We start from the raw sequence: 20,669 nt of genomic DNA, 5'->3' as shown, positions 1-20,669 counted from the left end.
TTCAACCACTTTCAATGTACGCAGAACAGAATCGCTCTAATTTTTGAGTTTGAAACGCGGTGAACCCTACAACAGCTCGCCTCCTCCCAAACTTGTCAAAAACGCTCACTGACATTTGGCTCAGTGCACTGGGCTGACTGCACTTTCGTACGAGTCATTTTCATTGTTTGCTGTGCAAGTCCGTCGTGAAAAACGGTTCCCGTTCGTGCCGAATCCCCTGTTTTTTTCGTCGGAACAAAATCCACCGGAAGAAGCCGTGCGTGAGCAGTTCTTCCGTTCGCGAGTGGACCGTTTTTGTGCCGTTGAAAAGTGTTTTGTAGCTTGGCAGAAAATTTGCCAACGCAGAAAACCATTTTGCTTTGATTTGCCAAGAGGCTGCTGTCAAAGTGGGCAGCAAAAGAAAGGAAAAAAGTGATTAGAGTTCAGAGCTTAGCTCAGAACAGAAGGAAGGAAGGAAAAAAATCTTTATTACTTTGTGTTGTAAGCGATAAGAGAGTGGAATTTTGTCACCATCCGCCGCTGTCGGACGGGGACTAAGAAATCCTGACCAGACCTGATCCGGACGCCTTCCCACCAGATTCGCACACGGATTAAAAACCGCGAAACCATGGACGGAGAATCCGAGAGACAGCCCTGCTCAAGCAATCGTCCCAATCCGGCCCGGAGGAAGCAGCGGCGGAACGACGTAAGTGAAAAGAACGAATTTCTCTGGAGGGAGAACCTTGCGGGGCTTCCCTTTGAGGGGCCTCACACCGTATCAGGTTCCGCCTCAAAACTGGGCATCATGAACAAACTGTCCTTCATTATCATCGGCGGCGGTCACCACCAGCAGTGGTAGCAGTGTGTGTACTTAGCTCTGAATTATAAGAGGAAGAGGGGGGAGGGACATAGAAAGAAGCAGCAGCAGGGCACACACACATTACACATTATGAGTCACCCAAACTCAACACAAAACACAACACACTCCTGCTAGTCAGTGGCATGCACAGCGTTTCGGTGCCCCTCTTTCCACCTAGGCTCTGTTTGGTGGTGGAGTTTTGTTGTTGTTTTCATACACTCGGATAAGCATTTTTTGTTCTCCACCACCACTTGCCTCATTTTGCCTTCCCTGCGGGAGGTTTCGTTGGATTCTTGCTGAAAGATGTTCTGCAATCCGAGCAAAGCTTGGAGCTTATTTGTAAGGCGAAAGCTGTAGAATTGATCGCTGATTTGCTGAAATAACCTGATTGACTGTTTTATGTTTGAATTATCCTCTTCTGACCTTGTGTACTTTATTTGGTATATGTAACTAATAAAATTTTAAAACAATTATGAGCAATTTTCTACCAAAACCGGAAATGGATTTTATTTGTATTTTTTGATTTGGCTCAAACTTTGTGGGGGCCTTCCCTATGACCAAATATGATATTTTGTGTCATTGGTTCACCCATACAAGTTTCCATACAATTTTGGCAGCTGTCCATACAAAAATGGTATGTAAATATTCAAACAGCTGTAACTTTTGAGTGAATTTTTTGATCAATTTGGTGTCTTCGGCAAAGTTGTAGGTATTGTTGAGGGCTTATGAGAAAAAAATAGGTACACGGAAAAAAAGAGGATTTTTTTATAAACTTTATTTTCACTAAAACTCAATTTCCCAAAATACGTATTTTTTGATTTTCGAGATTTTTTGATATGTTTTAGGGGACAAAAATCCGCAACTTTTGAGCCATAGAGAAACATGGTAAAAAAATTCTGCCGCCGGGTTCTGAATTTTTGAAAAATAGTGATTTTTGGAAAAAAAATCGAAGTTTCATGCAAAAACAAGTTTGACATTATTTTTAATGCAAAATTGAATTTGCAATCGAAAAGTACTTTACAGATTTTTCGATAAAGGGCTCCGTTTTCAAGATATAGCCACCGAAAGTTTGATTTTAGCGAAATATTTGCAGTTTTTCAATTTTTAAAAATAGTGACCAAAAGTGACCATTTCTAAAAATATTTTTTTGAAAAGTTCAGAAAATTTGCTATAAAATTGTCTAAGAGACATTGAACATTGGATCTCTGGTTGCTGAGATACAGCGGCTTAAAGAAAAAGAAACACGAAAAATGAAGTTTCCTAAGTCTCACCCAAACAGCCCACCATTTTCTAATGACGATATCTCAGCAATTATTGGTTCGATTTTCAATGTTAATACATGAAACATTCGTGAAATTTTCCGATCTTTTCGAAAAAAATATTTTGAATTTTTAAATCAAGACTAACATTTCAAAAGGGCCAAACATTGAATATTACGCCCATTTAAAATGCTCGTCTTGATTTCAAAATTTTCAAAATATTTTTTTCGAAAAGATCGGAAAATTTCACGAATGTTCCATGCATTAACATTGAAAATCGGACCATTAGTTGCTGAGATATCGTCATAAGAAAATGGTGTGTTTTTTTTGGTGATATTAAGAAAACTTAAATTTTCGTGTTTCTTTTTCTTAAAGCGGCTCTATCTCAGCAACCAACCAGCAATTTTTAGAAATGGTCACTTTTGGTCACTATTTTTAAAAATTGAAAAACTGCAAATATTTCGGTAAATTCAAACTTTCGGTGGCTATATCTAGAAAACGGAGCCCTTTATCAAAAAATCTGTAAAGTACTTTTCGATTGCAAATTCAATTTTGCATTAAAAAATAATGTCAAACTTGTTTTTGCATGAAACTTCGATTTTTTCCAAAAATCACTATTTTTTCAAAAATTCATAACTCGGCGGCAGAATTTTTGACCATGTTTCTCTATGGCTCAAAAGTTGCGGATTTTTGTCCCCTAAAACATATCAAAAAATCTCGAAAATCAAAAAATACATATTTTGGGAAATTGAGTTTTAGTAAAAAAAAAGTTGATAAAAAAATACTCAATTTTTTTTCCGTGTACCTATTTTTTCTCAATACGACGGTAACATTTCAAAAGGCATCATGTACATTTTGACACTTTCTGAGTTATTGCATATTCTGAAAGTACTCCTAATAAGCTACCTCTCCACCAAAAATGAGCAAAAGTTACTTCAGTAAAGTCTGTTTAATCATGATTTTAAATAAAGTAACATAAACAAAATCTCCCTGGAGATGGAGCCACACGTTGCCGTCGTTTCAGGGCTACTTGCAAAGATGGTTTCCGATGTTGATATATATCACACATTTATTTTATATTTATATACTTGTGTTGATAGAAATCACAGCTTTTATAATATGTAAAATTGCAAGATATTGATTTTTTTTATTTGAATCTCAATATTCTTGTTCGTAAAATCTGTTAGGAACAGGTTTAAATCTGTTTAATAATGGGGAGGAATAATTAGTTTTTTTTTTGGAAACTTTTTTAGGTTGTTTAATAATAATTATTATTATTCCAGACTCCAGCTATGTGTAAGCCAGTTTAGTAATACTATCAGCATCTCTGATTCCAATTGAAGTGGTATACTAACCATTCTGAATTGTAAAAAAAACCATAGAGTCTCGATCAATCAATAATGCAATGATATCGAACAAAATTCGTTAATCTGTTGAACTAACGGTTTTCGGATTATGGTTGTATCGACCATTGTTGCGAATCGAGGATCTATTGGAGTTTTGACGATCAATTAGAGCCTAACATTTCAAAAGGACACACAGGTGTGAACAGGATTGTGGCTCTTTCACTCAAATGATAGTGTACATAAGGTATGATAGGGATAAACTCTTGTTTGCAAAGCTTGTGTGCCCTAATGAAATGGAAGGCACGAAATAGTCGTATTAACAATGTTGCAATGTACGACAAGACGACATGACGAAGCCCAGAAAAATGCCCTTGACAAGTTAGTTTTCATCTTTCATTTTCCAGTAAATTTATTTGATTTCCTTTAAATTTGAAATACATCATAGGTTCCCTTTGTATAAATCTCAAATTAGTTTTAGATTAAATCATAATTTCAGATTTCCTTTATTCAGTTTTAAAGTTAGATTAACGTAACTGCTCAAGTCATCAAAGTTCTTACTACTCACACCTACACTAATTTTTCTTTCACCTTCCCCCTTTCGATCCCCTATATCTTCCGGTGGTGTTCATTTGGTATGCAATACTAGTTCGGCCACTACCCTTTTTTCCACAAGAAACCGGACTTGGACTGACTTGAGGCCACGTCCCCCACCTTGCTCCGTAAAACGAAAACGAAAGTAACATAAACAAAATCTCTGCCATCAGCAGTCCCTGTTTATATAGCCCTGTCAATCTGTCAAACAAAAAACTACATGAACCTAGTGACGAAAAAAAGCAACATGAACAAAGCGCCATGTACATTCGGCGAACAAAAACGAATCATAACAAAGCGTCCCCCTCAATGACAGCAGGGTGATATAGACGTTGGTGATTTCAAAAGAAGTTATGTTTGTTTTTCTCAAATAAAATTACGGAACTAATGTTTTATTGAATTTGGATGATCAAGTATCAATAAAAGCAACGTTTTCCATCGTTTGTTATCATTAGAACATCTTATTTTGCTTTTATATTACCCTGGGCTTTGTCATAATGAGTGTCATAGGTTTGATGCTTGTTTGGCAAAGAGTATGATTTGATTCGATGTGGAATTAAAATCGAAGTGTTCAGTATATTGCTGAAGCTTCCATTTTTACTCATGGACACCACTTCATGCTGCGAGAACCCACTTTGGCGTAGTCTCAGGGCTTAATCGATGGCCGGTAAGCTGTCATCGAGACAAGGAGGTTCTCTGGTAGTGGAAATATCACATTTGTACAATGAACCGCTACATATGTGATTTTTCCCTATCTTAATGTGGGTGTCAGGTTAGGATGCGTGTTTAAAAAAATAGTGTTTGTAGAATTTAGGATTTTAACTATAAATATCAACTTTTTATACTTTGCCTTTAGTTATTTAGGGACAAAATTAGTAACATTGAATTTAGTAATTCTATCAGAATCGGTGATTTTCATTCAAGTAGCATAAAAACCATTCTGATTTGTCAAAATTTCCATAGAGTCTCGATCAATCAATAGTGAAATTATATCGGACTAAATTCGGTGATCTGTTGAACTAACGACTGTCGGATTATGATTGTATCGACCATTGTTGCGAATCGTGGTTCTACTGGAATTCTGACGATCAAATGGCCGTCTCTTTTTCAATTCACGACTTGTAAAATATGAAATGTTAATCTATTTTTTTGTGTTTTTTTTAAGAAGCCAGACAGGTTTTAAAAGAAACGTTCTAGATTTTTTGGCTATTAATTAAAATGTCGGGGATTTGAGATAAGAGTAGCTTTCGGATAGGTTGCTTTAAATCTTGTATCCAATTCAAGTTAGGTAGTTATCCGCAAATGAATATTTGGACTTATATGAATAATTGAACATTTTGGACTTATGAATAACACACAACTGTGCATTTATTCTAGAGTCAGATCCTTACAGCGTCAGTGTTTATTTGGTCGAAGTGTACTAATTCATTGGCAGATCTGATTCTAGTTGTAATGTACGACAAGACTACTGACGGACGTGACAGGACGAGGGCCCAGTTTAGAGGTTTCGACATCAACGATGTGCGGCTGGATCACCCTCCCAAAAAAAAAAAAAAAAAAAACATCTTATTTTGCTTTTATACATATTAAAATGGGAATTGAAAATGGATGCTCAACATTCTGATGCGTTTTTCTCAAAACGCATGGTTTGTACATGATGCTTTTTGAAATGTTGGCGTCGAATAGTCCTCAACAATACCTACAACTTTGCCGAAGACACCAAATTGATCAGAAAATTCACTCAAAAGTTACAGCTGTTTGAATATTTACATACCATTTTTGTATGGGCAGCTGCCAAAATTGTATGGAGACTTGTATGGGTGAACCAAGGACGCAAAAAAGCTTATTTGGTCATAGGGAAGGCCTTCACAAAGTTTGAGTCAAATAAAAAAATAAAAATGGTCGAAATCGGTCGATTTCGTAATTTGCCATTTTCAGTGTAAGAACGAGCCTTGGCCGAAAAAATATAAAAATAAGTAGAAATTTTGGTTGTCTTTGTATACTAAGAAAACTGTGGCCCATTCTGCCTTTAAAAGGATTTTTATTTAAAAAGCAGTTTTTGTAGTTTTTACTCGGTTTGTTCTAGAGTTCGTATCAAGGTGCACCGATTTGGATGAAACATTGATGGTTTGACTTTTTCTCATAGCTTTTGTAAATTACTGTTAAAAATAAATATTTTTAAAACTTTAATATCTTTTCTTCAAACAAGTGGGGTTCGAGCCCTTACTCAGTTTGTGGGATGATTATGAACACAAAAAATATTACTATTGTACTTTTGAAAAAACTTTTAAAACATGCCTCAGGACCAAAAAAATGTAAAGGAACTATTAGACTATGGCAAACGAACAAACTTTTTGACAGTTTGGCAGTTTGCCTGCATTTGTTTGCAGAAACGTCAACCTGCATACCTACACACTTTTTGAGTGATTTTATAGTCTTTGCTCAGTGAGGAATGCAAAATTGCGATTGGCCAAAAAGTTAGTAAGGAAAATCGAGCCAAACATTTCATTAGGGCACAAAACCAAAAAACGGGATTCGAGAAAATCGCTGGCAAAAAGTGGACAACTTGTTTCAATTCCTATTTAAAAAGAAAGCTTGACTGGTGGTATTTTTACTGATGATACGATAAAACACATCATTATCCTCAACTCTGCATTAATGCTTCTAAATTTATGTTGATTTTTGCAATAAAAATCATAATTTAAAAAAAATCTCGTTATTAGGCCCTTTTAGCTTTCCAACTGCTGTTCATAATAGGCCCTTTCATAATGCAATTTCGAAGAGAATTAAAAGGGCACTAAAGCGCTGTCACCGGATTGTTGTTTTGAATGATGTTTACGGGCCCTTTTGTTCAGTAAGAAATAATGAGGAATTGGGTACTAAAGCCCTATGCCAATTTTTATGTACAACGGTAAAAAACACGATTAAAAACCATTTCTGATCACTTTTTTTCATTTTAATGCAAAATTTTTTTTTGACAAGACAACATTTTTTCGATGGATCAACTATGGTCCCCTTGGAACGACCTGTCAAGTAGGAGCTTTTCTGTCAAGAAGGACTGCGAGGTTAATTTTTCAAAATTGATTTAAAAATCCATTTTAAGCTCTTTATGGTCGTACAAAGGGTCATTGTACTCAGAAAAATAAGCTTTATCGCTGTGAACAATAATATCAGCAATCTAAGCTTCATTTTAGGACCCAATTCAGTAGAAATTTTGATTATTGGTGAAGTTTTGTGATCGAATGGTGTAGATAAGGTATGTGAAACATAAAAATTCTTCAAAAGTGTACTGAACAGCAGCCGCGGACCGTATTAAATATTGTATTTCGACGAAGTTTTTTTTCTGCAGAAATCCTTGGTGAAACGTAAACCAAACTTTGTTTTGAAGTGAATTAGTGTTAAGAATGTATGAAAAGTTCACTTAATAACATAGAAAGTTCCTTAACCACGAAAAACTAACAAAAAAGAAAAGGGCACAATTGAACTTTTTTTCTGGTTTGGAGTGAACATTGTTATGTGCCCTTTTGTTTTTTTTTATTTTTTCAATAGGAAATTGTTTGCTATCAATCTGATTCTTGGAGGGCATGTAGGGAGTGTAATAATGAATGGAATAGTGGAATAATCCTAAATGTTTACGTTTTGGTTTTGTGCCCTAATGAAATGTTTGGCTCGAAATATCCCCATCTCCAGAACTCTAAGCCAGTCCATGACCGTCCATCTCCAATGTTCACACACAAATGAACAAATTGCTGTTGTATCATCGGCAACTGCACGCTGTAACCACTGCTGCCATAATTGATTCAAATTATTGCACACATGCGATATAGCTGACCAGCGCGGAGGGCCTCTACTGAACTGGCAAGCGCGCGTTTTGTTATGCTGCACTCGCGTTTTCTACTACGATTCGTCCTGTGTTCGAAAATTGTACGTATTTGATTGTGCAGCTTATTCAGCTGGTTCATATTTGATATTTTACTAGCTTGTACGGTATTGCCGGAAGATGGCCAACCGTTCTCAGTAATCAGTGTTGTTACATATTGATTATTACGAAATTGATAAGGAGGAAACTAAAACAAGAGTTACATGCCTCGAGATGAGTTGAGATTGAGAGTCTGACTTGTCGTTATCACGGTTCAACATTTAAAACATAACGTCATTACGACGAGACGAGCTGTGAGTCATCCGCGAAACTTTCAAGTCGGTCCAATTTAGACAAAAACATAATGCATTCCTTTGATTTCTCCATCCCGCCAGCCACCGTCGTCACAACGTCGTCAATTGGGCCGGACGAGGTGCCACCGTCGTACCAGCAGGAACAGCAAAACAGCGTGATCGTCACTTGCCGCGTCTGCCAGGCCCTGATCGACATCTCCTGGAAGAAGGAACAGCACGTCGTCAAGTGCTCCCAGTGCAATGAAGCCACGGTAAGTGTGTTAATCCAGTATGTACAAAGAGCGTACAACTGAAACTGAAAACCGGCGTCGCTGGCTCAGAGAGATAATATTCCTCCTCGTGACAAGTTTATTGCGCCCTTCTCCGATTCCTGGGCCACTTTCTTTGCCATGGCTTTCAGCCGTGTGTTTACCTTCGTCTGCGAAACCGTGCAAATGATAAACCGACCTTCCAGGTTTGATTCACTTTATGAAAATGAATTCCATTCAACCCGTACAAGTGTGTTGACGAAAGCCCCCTTCTCCCCTCACCCCTTTTCCAGCCCATCCGGAACGCGCCACCGGGCAAGAAGTACGTCCGATGTCCCTGCAACTGTCTGCTCATCTGCAAGAGCTCTTCCCAGCGGGTCGCCTGCCCGCGGCCCAACTGCAAGCGCATCATCAATCTGGCGCCGAGCCCGGTGACGCCGCCGCTGCTCTCGATGCCGGGCATGTGCCGCGTCACCTGCGGTCACTGTCACGACACGTTCCTGGTAAGTGTATCGTGTTTCACACGCTGGCTGGGCTGTGTTCATTCACGAAACTTGTTTTTTTGTTGTTGTTTTAGTTTGACACGCTGAAGAACAATCTGGCCCGGTGCCCGCACTGCCGCAAGGTGTCCTCGGTCGGGGCCGAGTTTTGCCGCAAGCGGCGCAACCTGCTGTTCTTGGGCGGGCTGATCTTCCTGGCGATCGGGCTGGGCGTCACGTACGGGACCATGTCCTACGCGAAGGTAAGTGGAGAAAGCATTTCGACGAAGCACTTTGTCTTAGGGCTCTATACAGGGTAGCTTAGATGAAACGCCGTTTCACCTATGCTTCTCTCAAGGAAAACTAAGCACCCGGCTTCGTTCTGCCCTCAAGCGCCACAAAGTGGTGGCTTTGGGAACTAGCTTTCTCTTTATAAATAAGGGTAGATCCGGTAGATCCCACTTTTGACTTAATTCTCAGGAAGGTACTGTGTCCTATCCCTCGTCAAGACCAGACCAAAATCCATGAAAAAGCTGTCAGGCCAAATCTGTCAGACCAAAGAGCAAAAAGTAAACAATCTTGGTCTTCGACGTAGGTGCATACAAAATAAGAAAAGAATATCTGAAAAAGAAGTTTATTTTTCCAATTCAATAACTGGTTTTGGGCTGCAAAATTAGTTGTACGCCAGAAAATGATTAAAAAGTACGGTGCCCTGTACACCGACAGTTAAATAAGCAGTTAAAAGCCTTATTATTCCACTTTAATTTTTGATTGCGTTTTTGGTTTACACCTGAATAATCTTGAAATTATTTATGCGGATTTGTGATTCCTCTCATTCCATCATTCCCTTGTTAATTCTAGGACCCAATTGGGATCATTGCCAGCAGGGTGGCCACTCATGTCGGGAAAAAGTCGGGAATTCGTCAAAATCCGCCAAAAATCGGGAAAAAGTCGGGAATTTATGATTTTATGTCAAAAAGTCGGGAAAAGTCGGGAATTCTGAGCTTTTTTAACTCTTGAATAAATTTTGTTATATTTTGTACAATTTTCAAATTGAATTCACTCATTTCGGCTTTAGTAACTTACTTTAAATTTAAGGATATTTTCACTATTTCAATATATTTGAGTATGGTTTTCCATACTGTTTAAGACCTTTAAAATCTTTATCTTTATTGGAGTCTTTGACACAGATTTTCATAATATTTTTTTATGAATCAAATAATCGCTTTTAATTATGGTTCACAAAGCAAGAGGTATAGTTGATAAAAAACTAATATAAAAATAGAGCGTAATGGCCAGCTTAGAATTATGATTCTATTCCATTTTGTCACATAATTGAATATTTGAAACAGGATTCGAACTTGAGTTTGGCAATAGTTTTTTTGGGTAAATATTTGTAATTGTTTAACTAAATTCATTAAGTAATTGAAAACGTGTTTTTTTTTCCAAATGTTGCCCTTGAACTTTTTTTGTGAGTGTTCGGTCTACACCCGAACGTTCTGCAGTTGCGCGATTCTACCCAACTTCGCGCATACTGTTTTCAGCGTGCAACCGACGCAACGCTGCCAACTTGACAGCGACGAAAGAGGAGGACAGAAAACGGCGCGCGTTGACAAGCAGGAAAGCGCGCGCTGTCAAAATTTTTCACACTCGTCTCGTGGAACGCGTACAGTTCGGACGTTCCCTACCACTTTTACTTCAATAAATAGTTAGTAGTTTAGTTTTAGTGGAAGTGTGTAGTTTTTCTTCTGTGGAATCGCCCCCTAAACACAGTGTTTACAGTCCACTAAATTCCGCCGTCATAATTTCACCGCCGACCGAGTTGCGGCGTGAACAGTGAGTATGGGTAAATTACCTACCATAGATATATCTTGATTTTCAGTTTGCGGAAAACTTGAATATCAAATAAAATCCAAAATTGAAAAAGATTTTTACGTTTTGTTGAAAACATTAATAAAATATTGAAATTGCAAAAAAAAAAAAAACCAAGAAATTTTGAGTTCTTGCATAATTATTTAAAAATAATGTCTCTTCAAACAGTCGCTTCAAATAAGTGGGAAAACATAAAATCATATCAAACTGAATTTTCATCGAAAAAAAAAAAAAACAGTTAAATACTGACCACTAGAAAAATTAACATTGATTAAAAAAATCAATATCAAAAATTACATAATTAAAAAGGAAACTTGGCAAAAACATTTGTTTTAATGAATTCCTTGACATTTTTCTAAATCCTTCGAATGAATAATAACAGCAATTACGTTTTAATCATTCTTTGATTTAAAATGATGATGAAATTAAAAAAATATCAAAAACTATACGTTTGCCAATTTAAAAAAATACCAACGAAGTTGTAAGTATTGTTGAACTTTCGATAATTTTTCAAAGACTAATTGTTTGTGTTTCTACTCTGAATCATAATAACGAAATTACATTTTTGAAGTTTTCTTTATAATAAAGAAATAAATTAATAACAAATTTTGTTGTTTAGTTTCTGTATTTTCAAAAAATGCTTATATTTGGATTTTTTTTTTAATTCATTGAGATTTTTTTTTCGATGGTTAATATTGACTTTTCTTATAGTGTTTGAAATCATTCTTAAGATAAGAAATGCATATTATTTGAGCATTCTGGAAAAGTCTGGAAAAAAGTCGGGAAAAAGTCGCGAATTTGAAAATGAAATTTGAGTGGTCACCCTGTTGCCATTATTTAGAAAAAGTAATCAGACATTTCATACCGTTTTTATATATTTCTCATTTTTTTTACTCTATATCATCCCCTCTACTAAAGTCACCCCTGCTGACGGTACAGAAAAATAAAAAATCGCAAAAAAGTTCTTGAATTCCCCTGTGGTGAATTTTATTTGCTTCAAGCGCTCCTTGCACACTCGCCCCGTGTTACCCATTTCCGGGTTATGTTTACTTAAATTTCGTTGTAATTTTATAATAATATTACTCAGAAGTAGCCACACCCAAATTTCAAGAAAGATCAATCAGAATTCAGCATAATGTGACAATATCAAAAGTTACATAAACCCTCACCACAAAAACTTGAAACAAATTTTGCAATGGAGCAATTCTCTACGAAATCGGTCTTTTTTCTTCAATTTTAATTTTTGTATTTTTTAATCCGACTGAAACTTTTTTGGTGCCTTCGGTATGCCCAAAGAAGCCATTTTGCATCATTAGTTTGTCCATATAATTTTCCATACAAATTTGGCAGCTGTCCATACAAAAATGATGTATGAAAATTCAAAAATCTGTATCTTTTGAAGGAATTTTTTGATCGATTTGGTGTCTTCGGCAAAGTTGTAGGTATGGATACGGACTACACTGGAAAAAAAATACACGGTGAAAAAAATTTGATGATTTTTTATTTAACTTTTTATCACTAAAACTTGATTTGCAAAAAACACTATTTTTAATTTTTTTCATTTTTTGATAAGTTTTAGAGGACATCAAATGCCAACTTTTCAGAAATTTCCAGGTTGTGCAAAAATCATTGACCGAGTTATGAATTTTAATCAATACTGATTTTTCAAAAATCGAAATTTTGGTCGTAAAATTTTCAACTTCATTTTTCGATGTAAAATCAAATTTGCAATCAAAAGTACTTTAGTGAAATTTTGATAAAGTGCACCGTTTTCAAGTTATAGCCATATTTAAGTGACTTTTTTGAAAATAGTCGCAGTTTTTATTTTAAAATTAGTGCACATGTTTGCCCAGTTTTGAAAAATATTTTGAAAAGCTGAGAAAATTCTCTATATTTTGCTTATTCGGACTTTGTTGATACGACCTTTAGTTGCTGAGATATTGCAATGCAAAGGTTTAAAAACAGGAAAATTGATGTTTTCTAAGTTTCACCCAAACAACCCACCATTTTCTATCGTCAATATCTCAGCAACTAATGGTCCGATTTTCAATGTTAATATATGAAACAATTGTGAAATTTTCCGATCTTTTCGAAAAAATATTTTCAAAATTTTCAAATCAAGACTAACATTTTAAAAGGGCGTAATATTGAATGTTTGGCCTTTTGAAATGTTAGTCTTGATTTGAAAATTTGAAAATATTTTTCGAAAAGATCGGAAAATTTCACAAATGTTTCATATATTAACATTGAAAATCGGACTATTAGTTGCTAAGATATTGACGATAGAAAATGGTGGGTTGTTTGGGTGAGACTTAGAAATCATCAATTTTCCTGTTTTTAACCTTTGCATTGCAATATCTCAGCAACTAAAGGTCGTATCAACAAAGTCCGAATAAGCAAAATATCTCAGCTTTCAAAAATATTTTTCAAAACTGTGTGCACTAAAAATGAAAAACTGCGACTATTTTCACTTAAAAATGGCTATAACTTGAAAACGGTGCACTATCAAAATTTCACTAAAGTACTTTTTGATTGCAAATTAATTTTACATCGAAAATGAAGTTGAAAAACGACAAAAATTTCGATTTTTAAAAATCAGTATTGATTAAAATTCATAACTCGGTCAATGATTTTACAACAAATTGAAAAGCATTTTATGTCCTCTAAAACATATCAAAAAAAAAAATTAAAAATAGTGTTTTTGTAAATCAAGTTTTAGTGACAAAAGTTAAATAAAAAAATCACCAAATTTCCGTGTATTATTTTTTCTAGTGTAGTCCGTATATACCTACAACTTTGCCGAAGACACCAAATCGATCAAAAAATTCCTTCAAAAGATACAGATTTTGAATTTTCATACATCATTTTGTATGGACAGCTGCCAAATTTATATGGAAAATTATATGGACAAACTAATGATGCAAAATGGCTTCTTTGGGCATACCGAAGGCACCAAAAAAGTTTCAGTCGGATTAAAAAATACAAAAAAAATCGAATGACCGAAATCCTAGAGAACTGCTCAATGGCCTTATTGGGGATCCTAAATAGGGAGATTGGTCGAAGTAAATTTGACGTATCCAGACGAGCATTTTAGCCCAGCAAAACCTGGCAAGCTCAAAACATACGTTGCCACACACAGGGTTATTACGGACGGCGCGAATCGCGCGGATCTGGCGCGGATTTGCTGGCTAATTTTGCTCAGGCGCGGATTTCGCGCGGATAGCATTTTCGATAAACAAAATAATTGAGAACGATAGAATTTCTTTCAAATTACTTAGGAAAATATTATTAGGAATTAAATAAATTCAATCTTTTTCGCTGAGTGCAAAAACATCAATTTCTAAGCAGTTATTAATGAAGAAAATTTTCTTCTAAAAATTATTGATTTTTTTTTTTCTTAATACGAAACTTCGAAATAATATTCAAGGAGCGATTTTTTTAAATGTATTGAGATTTGTTATATAAATTTAAAACATCTGCTTAAAAATTCAAATTAATAACAATTTTATTAAAATCAAAATAACAAAATTCGAAAAATTACAGAATTAAAAAAAATGAAAGCTTTTGGTTTATTAAAAAAATTAAAAATTCTGTTGCAACTCTAATTCAGGTAGAATTGATTCTACTCCCAATTATCACAAAATCTAAAAATCTAAAAGCGAAATGTAATGTTAAAATTAAAAACAATAAGAAATCTGGAATTCAACAATTTGGAATTTCAGAATTTACATATTCAAATAATAATAAAAATTGAATTCATAATTTGAAATTGCCAAAACTTACAGAGTCAAAAAACGTAAAAAATTACGAATAATTAAGTTATCAAATAATCAAATTATTAAATTTTAAAATTAATTAATTAATAAATAATTCAATGATTAGATCATTATATTATTAAATTATTAAATTTTTAAATTATTTAATTATTAAATTATTAAATTATTATATTATTAAATTATTAAATTATTAAATTATTAAATTATTAAATTATTAAATTATTAAATTATTAAATTATTAAATTATTAAATTATTAAATTATTAAGTTATTAAATTATTAAATAATTAAATAATTAAATTAATAAATTATTATTTTTTGCCATTTTCTTAGTTCGGATCATTTTCGAAGTCATATTTCAGTTTAGAGAAATTTAGAGAAGAAAATGATAGAAATTTTGTGTTTCGATTTTCCAGAGTAAAATTTTGGCGAGAATTATCAAGTACAAAATCCCTAGATTTTTTAATTTGGATAAATATGGTTTAAAGTTTTTAAATTTTTAAATTTAATTTTTTTTCCTGAATTTGTTTTTAAAGCAACGATATTTAAAGTGTTACAAGAAATGCTAATATTGTTTAAGAAGTAACAAAAAAGGTTCCACTTGGTGCAGGTGGGATATTAATCCACAACTGATCAACAAAAAAAAAAAAAAAAACGGTTCTGATCCAAATGCTCATTGTATTTTTCGTTTTTCGTTTAAAATTTCATTCATTATGTTACTTTCTTCTATGTTTATCGCGAATTTTTTTTTATATGGCGCGGATTGGGTTTTGGGGTTGGCGCGGATCTGGCGCGGATTTTTTTTCGACTTTTCCGTAACAACCCTGCACACAAAAAAAAAAACTGTTCGGTTAAAAAATCCGTAGAATGCTCAAAATTGTTGTTCACACTACGTTTCGGCAGCGCCATGTCTCGATAATCTCGTCCTAGTCCTCGAGAGAATTGACCACCCATCCCGGGCGACCACCACCGAATGCAAACGGTTCAAATCCACATCCCGATCTTTGGCAAACGCATTAACGGCGTCCTACGAAACAAACAAAATCAATCACAAACTCCACAAACAAACCCAAGCTTCCTTCTTACCCATTCCGGTCGTGAAACACCTGGAAGCTGACCTTGTCCACCAATGTCCACCAACCAATTTTCACCTAACCCCTCGACCTCGTCCAGCACAAGCATCACCCTCCTCTGAAGGCTTTTCGTTGCTGCTGTTTGGCTCACGAAGCTGTCTGCGTCCGAGTCCTGTTTGTTTATATTTGGAACTTAGGGTTACACGGTTACACGAGAACGAAAAAATGAAAGAAATTATACCGTCGTATTAAAAGTTGAGACTTTTTAACCAGGAGGAAATTTTCAAAAACCTTAGCAGTAAACTTTTAATGTAACGAACTTTGACCACTTTTCATTTCAAAAGTTACTTACTTTTGTCATTACAGTTATTTTGTTGTTTGCAGGTCGATTGGGCAAAGTCAGCAAAATTAAAGCAATATGGTATTGCGCAAACCATCCATTGTTATACCTCAAAAGTTTCGTTTTTGCACCAGGACTATTATTCCGATGAAAAATCACAATACAAGTACTGGTGGCCGGAGTAGAAGTATCAGATTTATCCGATTGTGAACTATTTGTTTGATTCCGAATTTCTCACTCCACAGCAAAGCTGGGAACGTTCACCTACCCCTATGTTTATTTTGAAGTGAGGCTCGGATGGCTTGCACAATCCAGTGAGATATAAATCTCCGATACGCTTTCTTCTGCCATGAATAGTCATGCAAAACAATCCTATGATAATATTACCATAGGACCCATCAGAACTGGATCCACCGATGTCCGGTGGCCTCAACCGGAACCGCAAACTAGCGAACTTCTTGTATCTTATGTGCGAGTGGTAACGATTGTTTGCCTTGTTGTTCGAATTATTCGTGTGTTCTTATTTCTAATGAGAAAGCTATCAATTTTTCTCATCTGTTTATTGTATTTAATGAAAAATGCCTGTCTAGGTACATTGAATATTCGTAATGATCATCAAGGGTCCTGATTGCTCCAAAAAGACTCAGTCACTCGCGAGCACAAACCTAGCGCGACGAAAAACTGCTCTAATGTATTCCACCGTTTTTCACTTGCACACCAATCGCTACTGAACAATCTCGCTTTGCTCTCCTCTCACTCCAATCGGGTTGTACAGCAAATGGTTCAGAGAGACCAATTTCGTTGAGTAGCTCAAAGCTGACTGAAAAAAGTTTGCGATCGGGCATCGCTTTGATCAGTAATTTTTAGGTTCTTGCCTCTCTGAGCATGTGAGTTGTTGCGATTCGTTCGGTGATGACTGAGTGATTTCTGATCTTTGAACTGATGATGATCGATAAATGTAACAGAAAGTTAAATAAAAAAAAAATTCCAGTTTGTATAAAATTCCAGTCACAGTTTAAGTAAATCTTTAAAATCTTTATCGTTTCACTAATAAATTATTGTAAATCGTTAATACTGGTCTTACTTTTAAACTTGCACGTTAAATATTTCAACAAAATAGTATCAATATGTCTTTCTTTCATTCAATGCCCTCCCGACAGGACCACAGCGGCATGTACATCGCGTACGTGAGTTTGTTCTTGGTAGCGCTGCTTCTGTTCGGCAAGACGATATACTACTGCACGCTCAAGGTGAGCACCGTTGACGGGCCGATCTAAGAGTACGGGGACGTTGTTTTCCAGCGGGCTCGGCTGCGGTGCCATCCTGCGTGGCCGCAACACTGATCAAAATAGCAAATCGCGCTCGCGGTGCCTGGATGTCTGGTCACACCTAACAAACAAACAAAAGCGAAAAGTTGAAAGAAAGATGCAATGATACTGAAAGAAGAAAAAATGATACATTATACACACATACACAACCGAACGCCGCTCTCACAAACATACAACATATGTACACACATTCCTAGCAAATTGGGTGGTATTCGGTTTGATTGGAAGCCATTCAAACCGTACATTTGATTAAACAAACGTGGATTGTGGAGAAAATGTAAAATCAATGATCAAAACTAATTTGGTTAGAATCGCAAAAATGCGGCTTAGGATAAGAGTAAAATGATGGAAAACCACAGATATACCCATACTGATTATGATTTATGCTTATTCGTATTTTTACACTTTTTTACAATTGTAATCACTCTTTCTGAATTTATATATCCTGTATAAATAGTTTGGATAAGTGATAGAAAGTGATGTTTTCTTGTGTTTAATGGTTATATTTAAGTTGAAAATATGGAATAAAAACAGCGCGAAGGAAGGAGTGATAAAACGAACAGAAAGAATTGAAGCAAGTTGCATGCAAACACGAGCATTAGCCGACGGTTTAATACAGTCAAATATCCAATATAAAAAATAAAATTATTACTACATACTAGCAACACCTTCGTAAATATTTTGGTAAATACGAACTGAAGCAAGGGCGGAACAAATCATATACCACACATACTTGTAATGCATAACAATTTACAGTAGTTGGAATCAAATCAAGTAATTGTGCTGTACGAATACAGAAAAAACACACACACGTAACGAAAAACAGTTAAAGCTCATCGCAGATTTCTGTCCCTGTCCGCCGAATATTTTTTCCCATTTCCAGTTTTTAAACAAACCCAATCGCAAGATTCTACTAGAATTAAAAAAAGGTTCAGTGCAGGTCAATGAACGAAGAAACGGTCGGAATGGCAAATTACACATGCTTGCCTTTTCAGAGTAGTTTGGATTTCTTTTAGCCAGACTTAGCTAGCTAAACATTTTGCCCCCCGAATTTGGTATCGAATTTTCCCAACGAAAACAAAAACCCACACCTTTCCGATCATTTCGCAGTGTTGTAACATATTTTGCTTTGCCTCTAAAATGATATTAAATCTAGCGAGTAATCAACCTAAAATGCAGTCGCAGATGCTACAGTAGACAGTAAACGCTTTGGAAACTGGGAATAATAGATACACCATACAGCTCTACAAATAGACAGTCTCTTTTTAAAACAACACACTCTCCCTCTTTACTGTGAAGTTATTATTGAAAAGAAAAAAAAAAAACAATACTAATCTATAACGATAAACAAAAACACACACTATACATACAACATGCAAGAACACAACTGAGTTAGAATGAAAATAAAATGAAAGTTTAGATAAATTGTAACCGTGGTTAAGCTCGTATGTTGTTTGTGCGATAGAAGCGAAAGAAATTGCCCATGGTTTTGTCTATCAAGTATGTACTAGTCAACCAAAATCTATCTTTGTTTCATAACGTGTTATGTCTTTGGGTATTCAACAATTTGTGGGAGACTTAATTTCGTGAAACATTATTGAAGAATCATAGGCCAAATTCGATAAGCAACTTTGTAGCTCTACACAAGTTTTTTTCAAAGTAAAAAATAATCCCGATTTTGGCTATGCTTTAAAATGTGTTAATAATTTCACAATTTAGGATCACGTGTTTAATGCACGAGCTCTGATGACAGGTTAAACTATTTGGCAAATTTCGATACAACAGACACACTTTGAAACAAAACCCGAGAGTTGAAAGGTAGTTGGAGAGGCCATTCAAAACATAAAGGACAACTGGGGTGTGAAGCAACCACTCTTACCACTACACCACCAATTCCGGTAGTTTGACAAATCATTTGCTGAAATTATAAATGTTTCCAATGCTGTTTATGATAGATATCTAGAGATTTTTTTTTGAAAAGTTCCTGTACTGCCCTGTTTGCATAAATGTCCGATATGCATTTTGGTCGATTTTGAGTTTCGTACGAAAATAGAGTCCATTTTGGATTTACTTTGTGCTACACTTACCATTTTCACAACTTTGTTCTGAAAAATTGAAAAACAACGCCGGTTAAGTTTGTCCCATCTTGAGAATGGCCTTATCCAGGTTTTTAACAATATGGATGAATACCGAAGGTAACGCTTGTAACGGTACGGGGGTACTGTCAAACCAATTTTGTAACGCACGCGCACGTCACGTCATTCCTGAACGAACTCCTGTCATAAATTTTCACCAAGATGGCGTCTCACATTTTTGCTTCCGCACCGCACCGTCCGCACACAACAATTTTTTCTGCTGCTGCCCGGAATATTGTCGAGAGAACCCGTTTCTCTACAAAAGCAGCTACCCAGGAGCAACCCGAGACAGATCCGTCTTTACCCGCTGGCCGGATCGTGAGACGATAGTGCCAGAAATAAACCGGAGACAGCAAGGCAGAAAGAAAGATCGTGAAAGAATCCCAGCTTCCTGCTAACCGCCAGCAGGAACCGTGTCCGTGGCTAAGAAAAACATCAGAGGCAACATTCGCTGGCCACTGGCCGTAACATTGCGAAAGGCGCGTGGGAATACTCGACACAGAACCTGTTGTTTTCGAGCAGCGGCTGCCGGTAAAAACGGTGTTGTCTCGGGGTCGAGTGTTTTTCTTAGCCACAGACACGGTTCCAGCTAACAGTTCTGTCGCGAGTTTGTTTCTGGCGTCCTGACTCTGGTATTTTTCTGGTTCTCGGGTTTCCGGCCAGTAGGTTTTGTCTGGGGTGTTTCCTCGTGATGTTTCCCACTTACTTTGTTGCAAATTCCATTCGCCAACCCACGCCCTGGTGGATCGTCAGAGCGGTATGCAGCTAGCAATCACCCGGTGAGCCGCCCTGTCAATGTCAAATATTTTCACCAACATGGCGACGGAGCGAAACAAAGCCAAATTTTCTCAATCATTTGCCAACTGTTCTACCCGACCCGCTGACTTTATTTGTCCCATCGAGCGGAACCCTTCGGACTTTTCTTCGCATTTCCTGGTCCATCTTCCAAAAGCGGTCCCCATTCCGGAAGGAAAACACCATCTCGAGTTTTAAGGTTATGATGACAAAACAAATCGAACTGTTGTGTGCACTTAACCGTACTTTTACGAGATGTTGTTTTTCTTCCGGCACAGAACAGGCTCAGTGTCCGTAACACCAAAGAGCATCTGAGAATAAACGTTTCTGCCGGATGACAGCTACCGGGAACAAAGAAGAGCTCGTTGAAAAGTGGAAAAAAAATCGCTAGGAAACACCCCAGACAAAACCTTCAGA

At 36.1% G+C, this 20,669-nt stretch overlaps 1 protein-coding gene across 1 annotated transcript; it reads left to right on the top strand.

Moving 5' to 3' along the window:
- The first annotated feature begins 126 nt into the window (after nucleotides 1-126).
- On the top strand, nucleotides 127-18,757 carry LOC6042339 (type 1 phosphatidylinositol 4,5-bisphosphate 4-phosphatase). The gene is given in 6 exon segments (XM_001851415.2): nucleotides 127-632; nucleotides 635-685; nucleotides 8,289-8,458; nucleotides 8,749-8,958; nucleotides 9,033-9,197; nucleotides 17,155-18,757. Coding segments are annotated over 6 exon segments (738 nt in total). The 5' UTR covers nucleotides 127-607; the 3' UTR covers nucleotides 17,272-18,757.
- The last annotated feature ends 1,912 nt before the right edge of the window (nucleotides 18,758-20,669 follow it).

The sequence above is a fragment of the Culex quinquefasciatus genome, chromosome 3, assembly GCF_015732765.1.
Source record: "Culex quinquefasciatus strain JHB chromosome 3, VPISU_Cqui_1.0_pri_paternal, whole genome shotgun sequence".
Classification (NCBI taxonomy): Eukaryota; Metazoa; Arthropoda; class Insecta; order Diptera; family Culicidae; genus Culex; species Culex quinquefasciatus.
The sequence above is the reverse complement of the archived record's forward strand: the minus strand, read 5'-3'. Positions and strand labels throughout refer to the sequence as shown.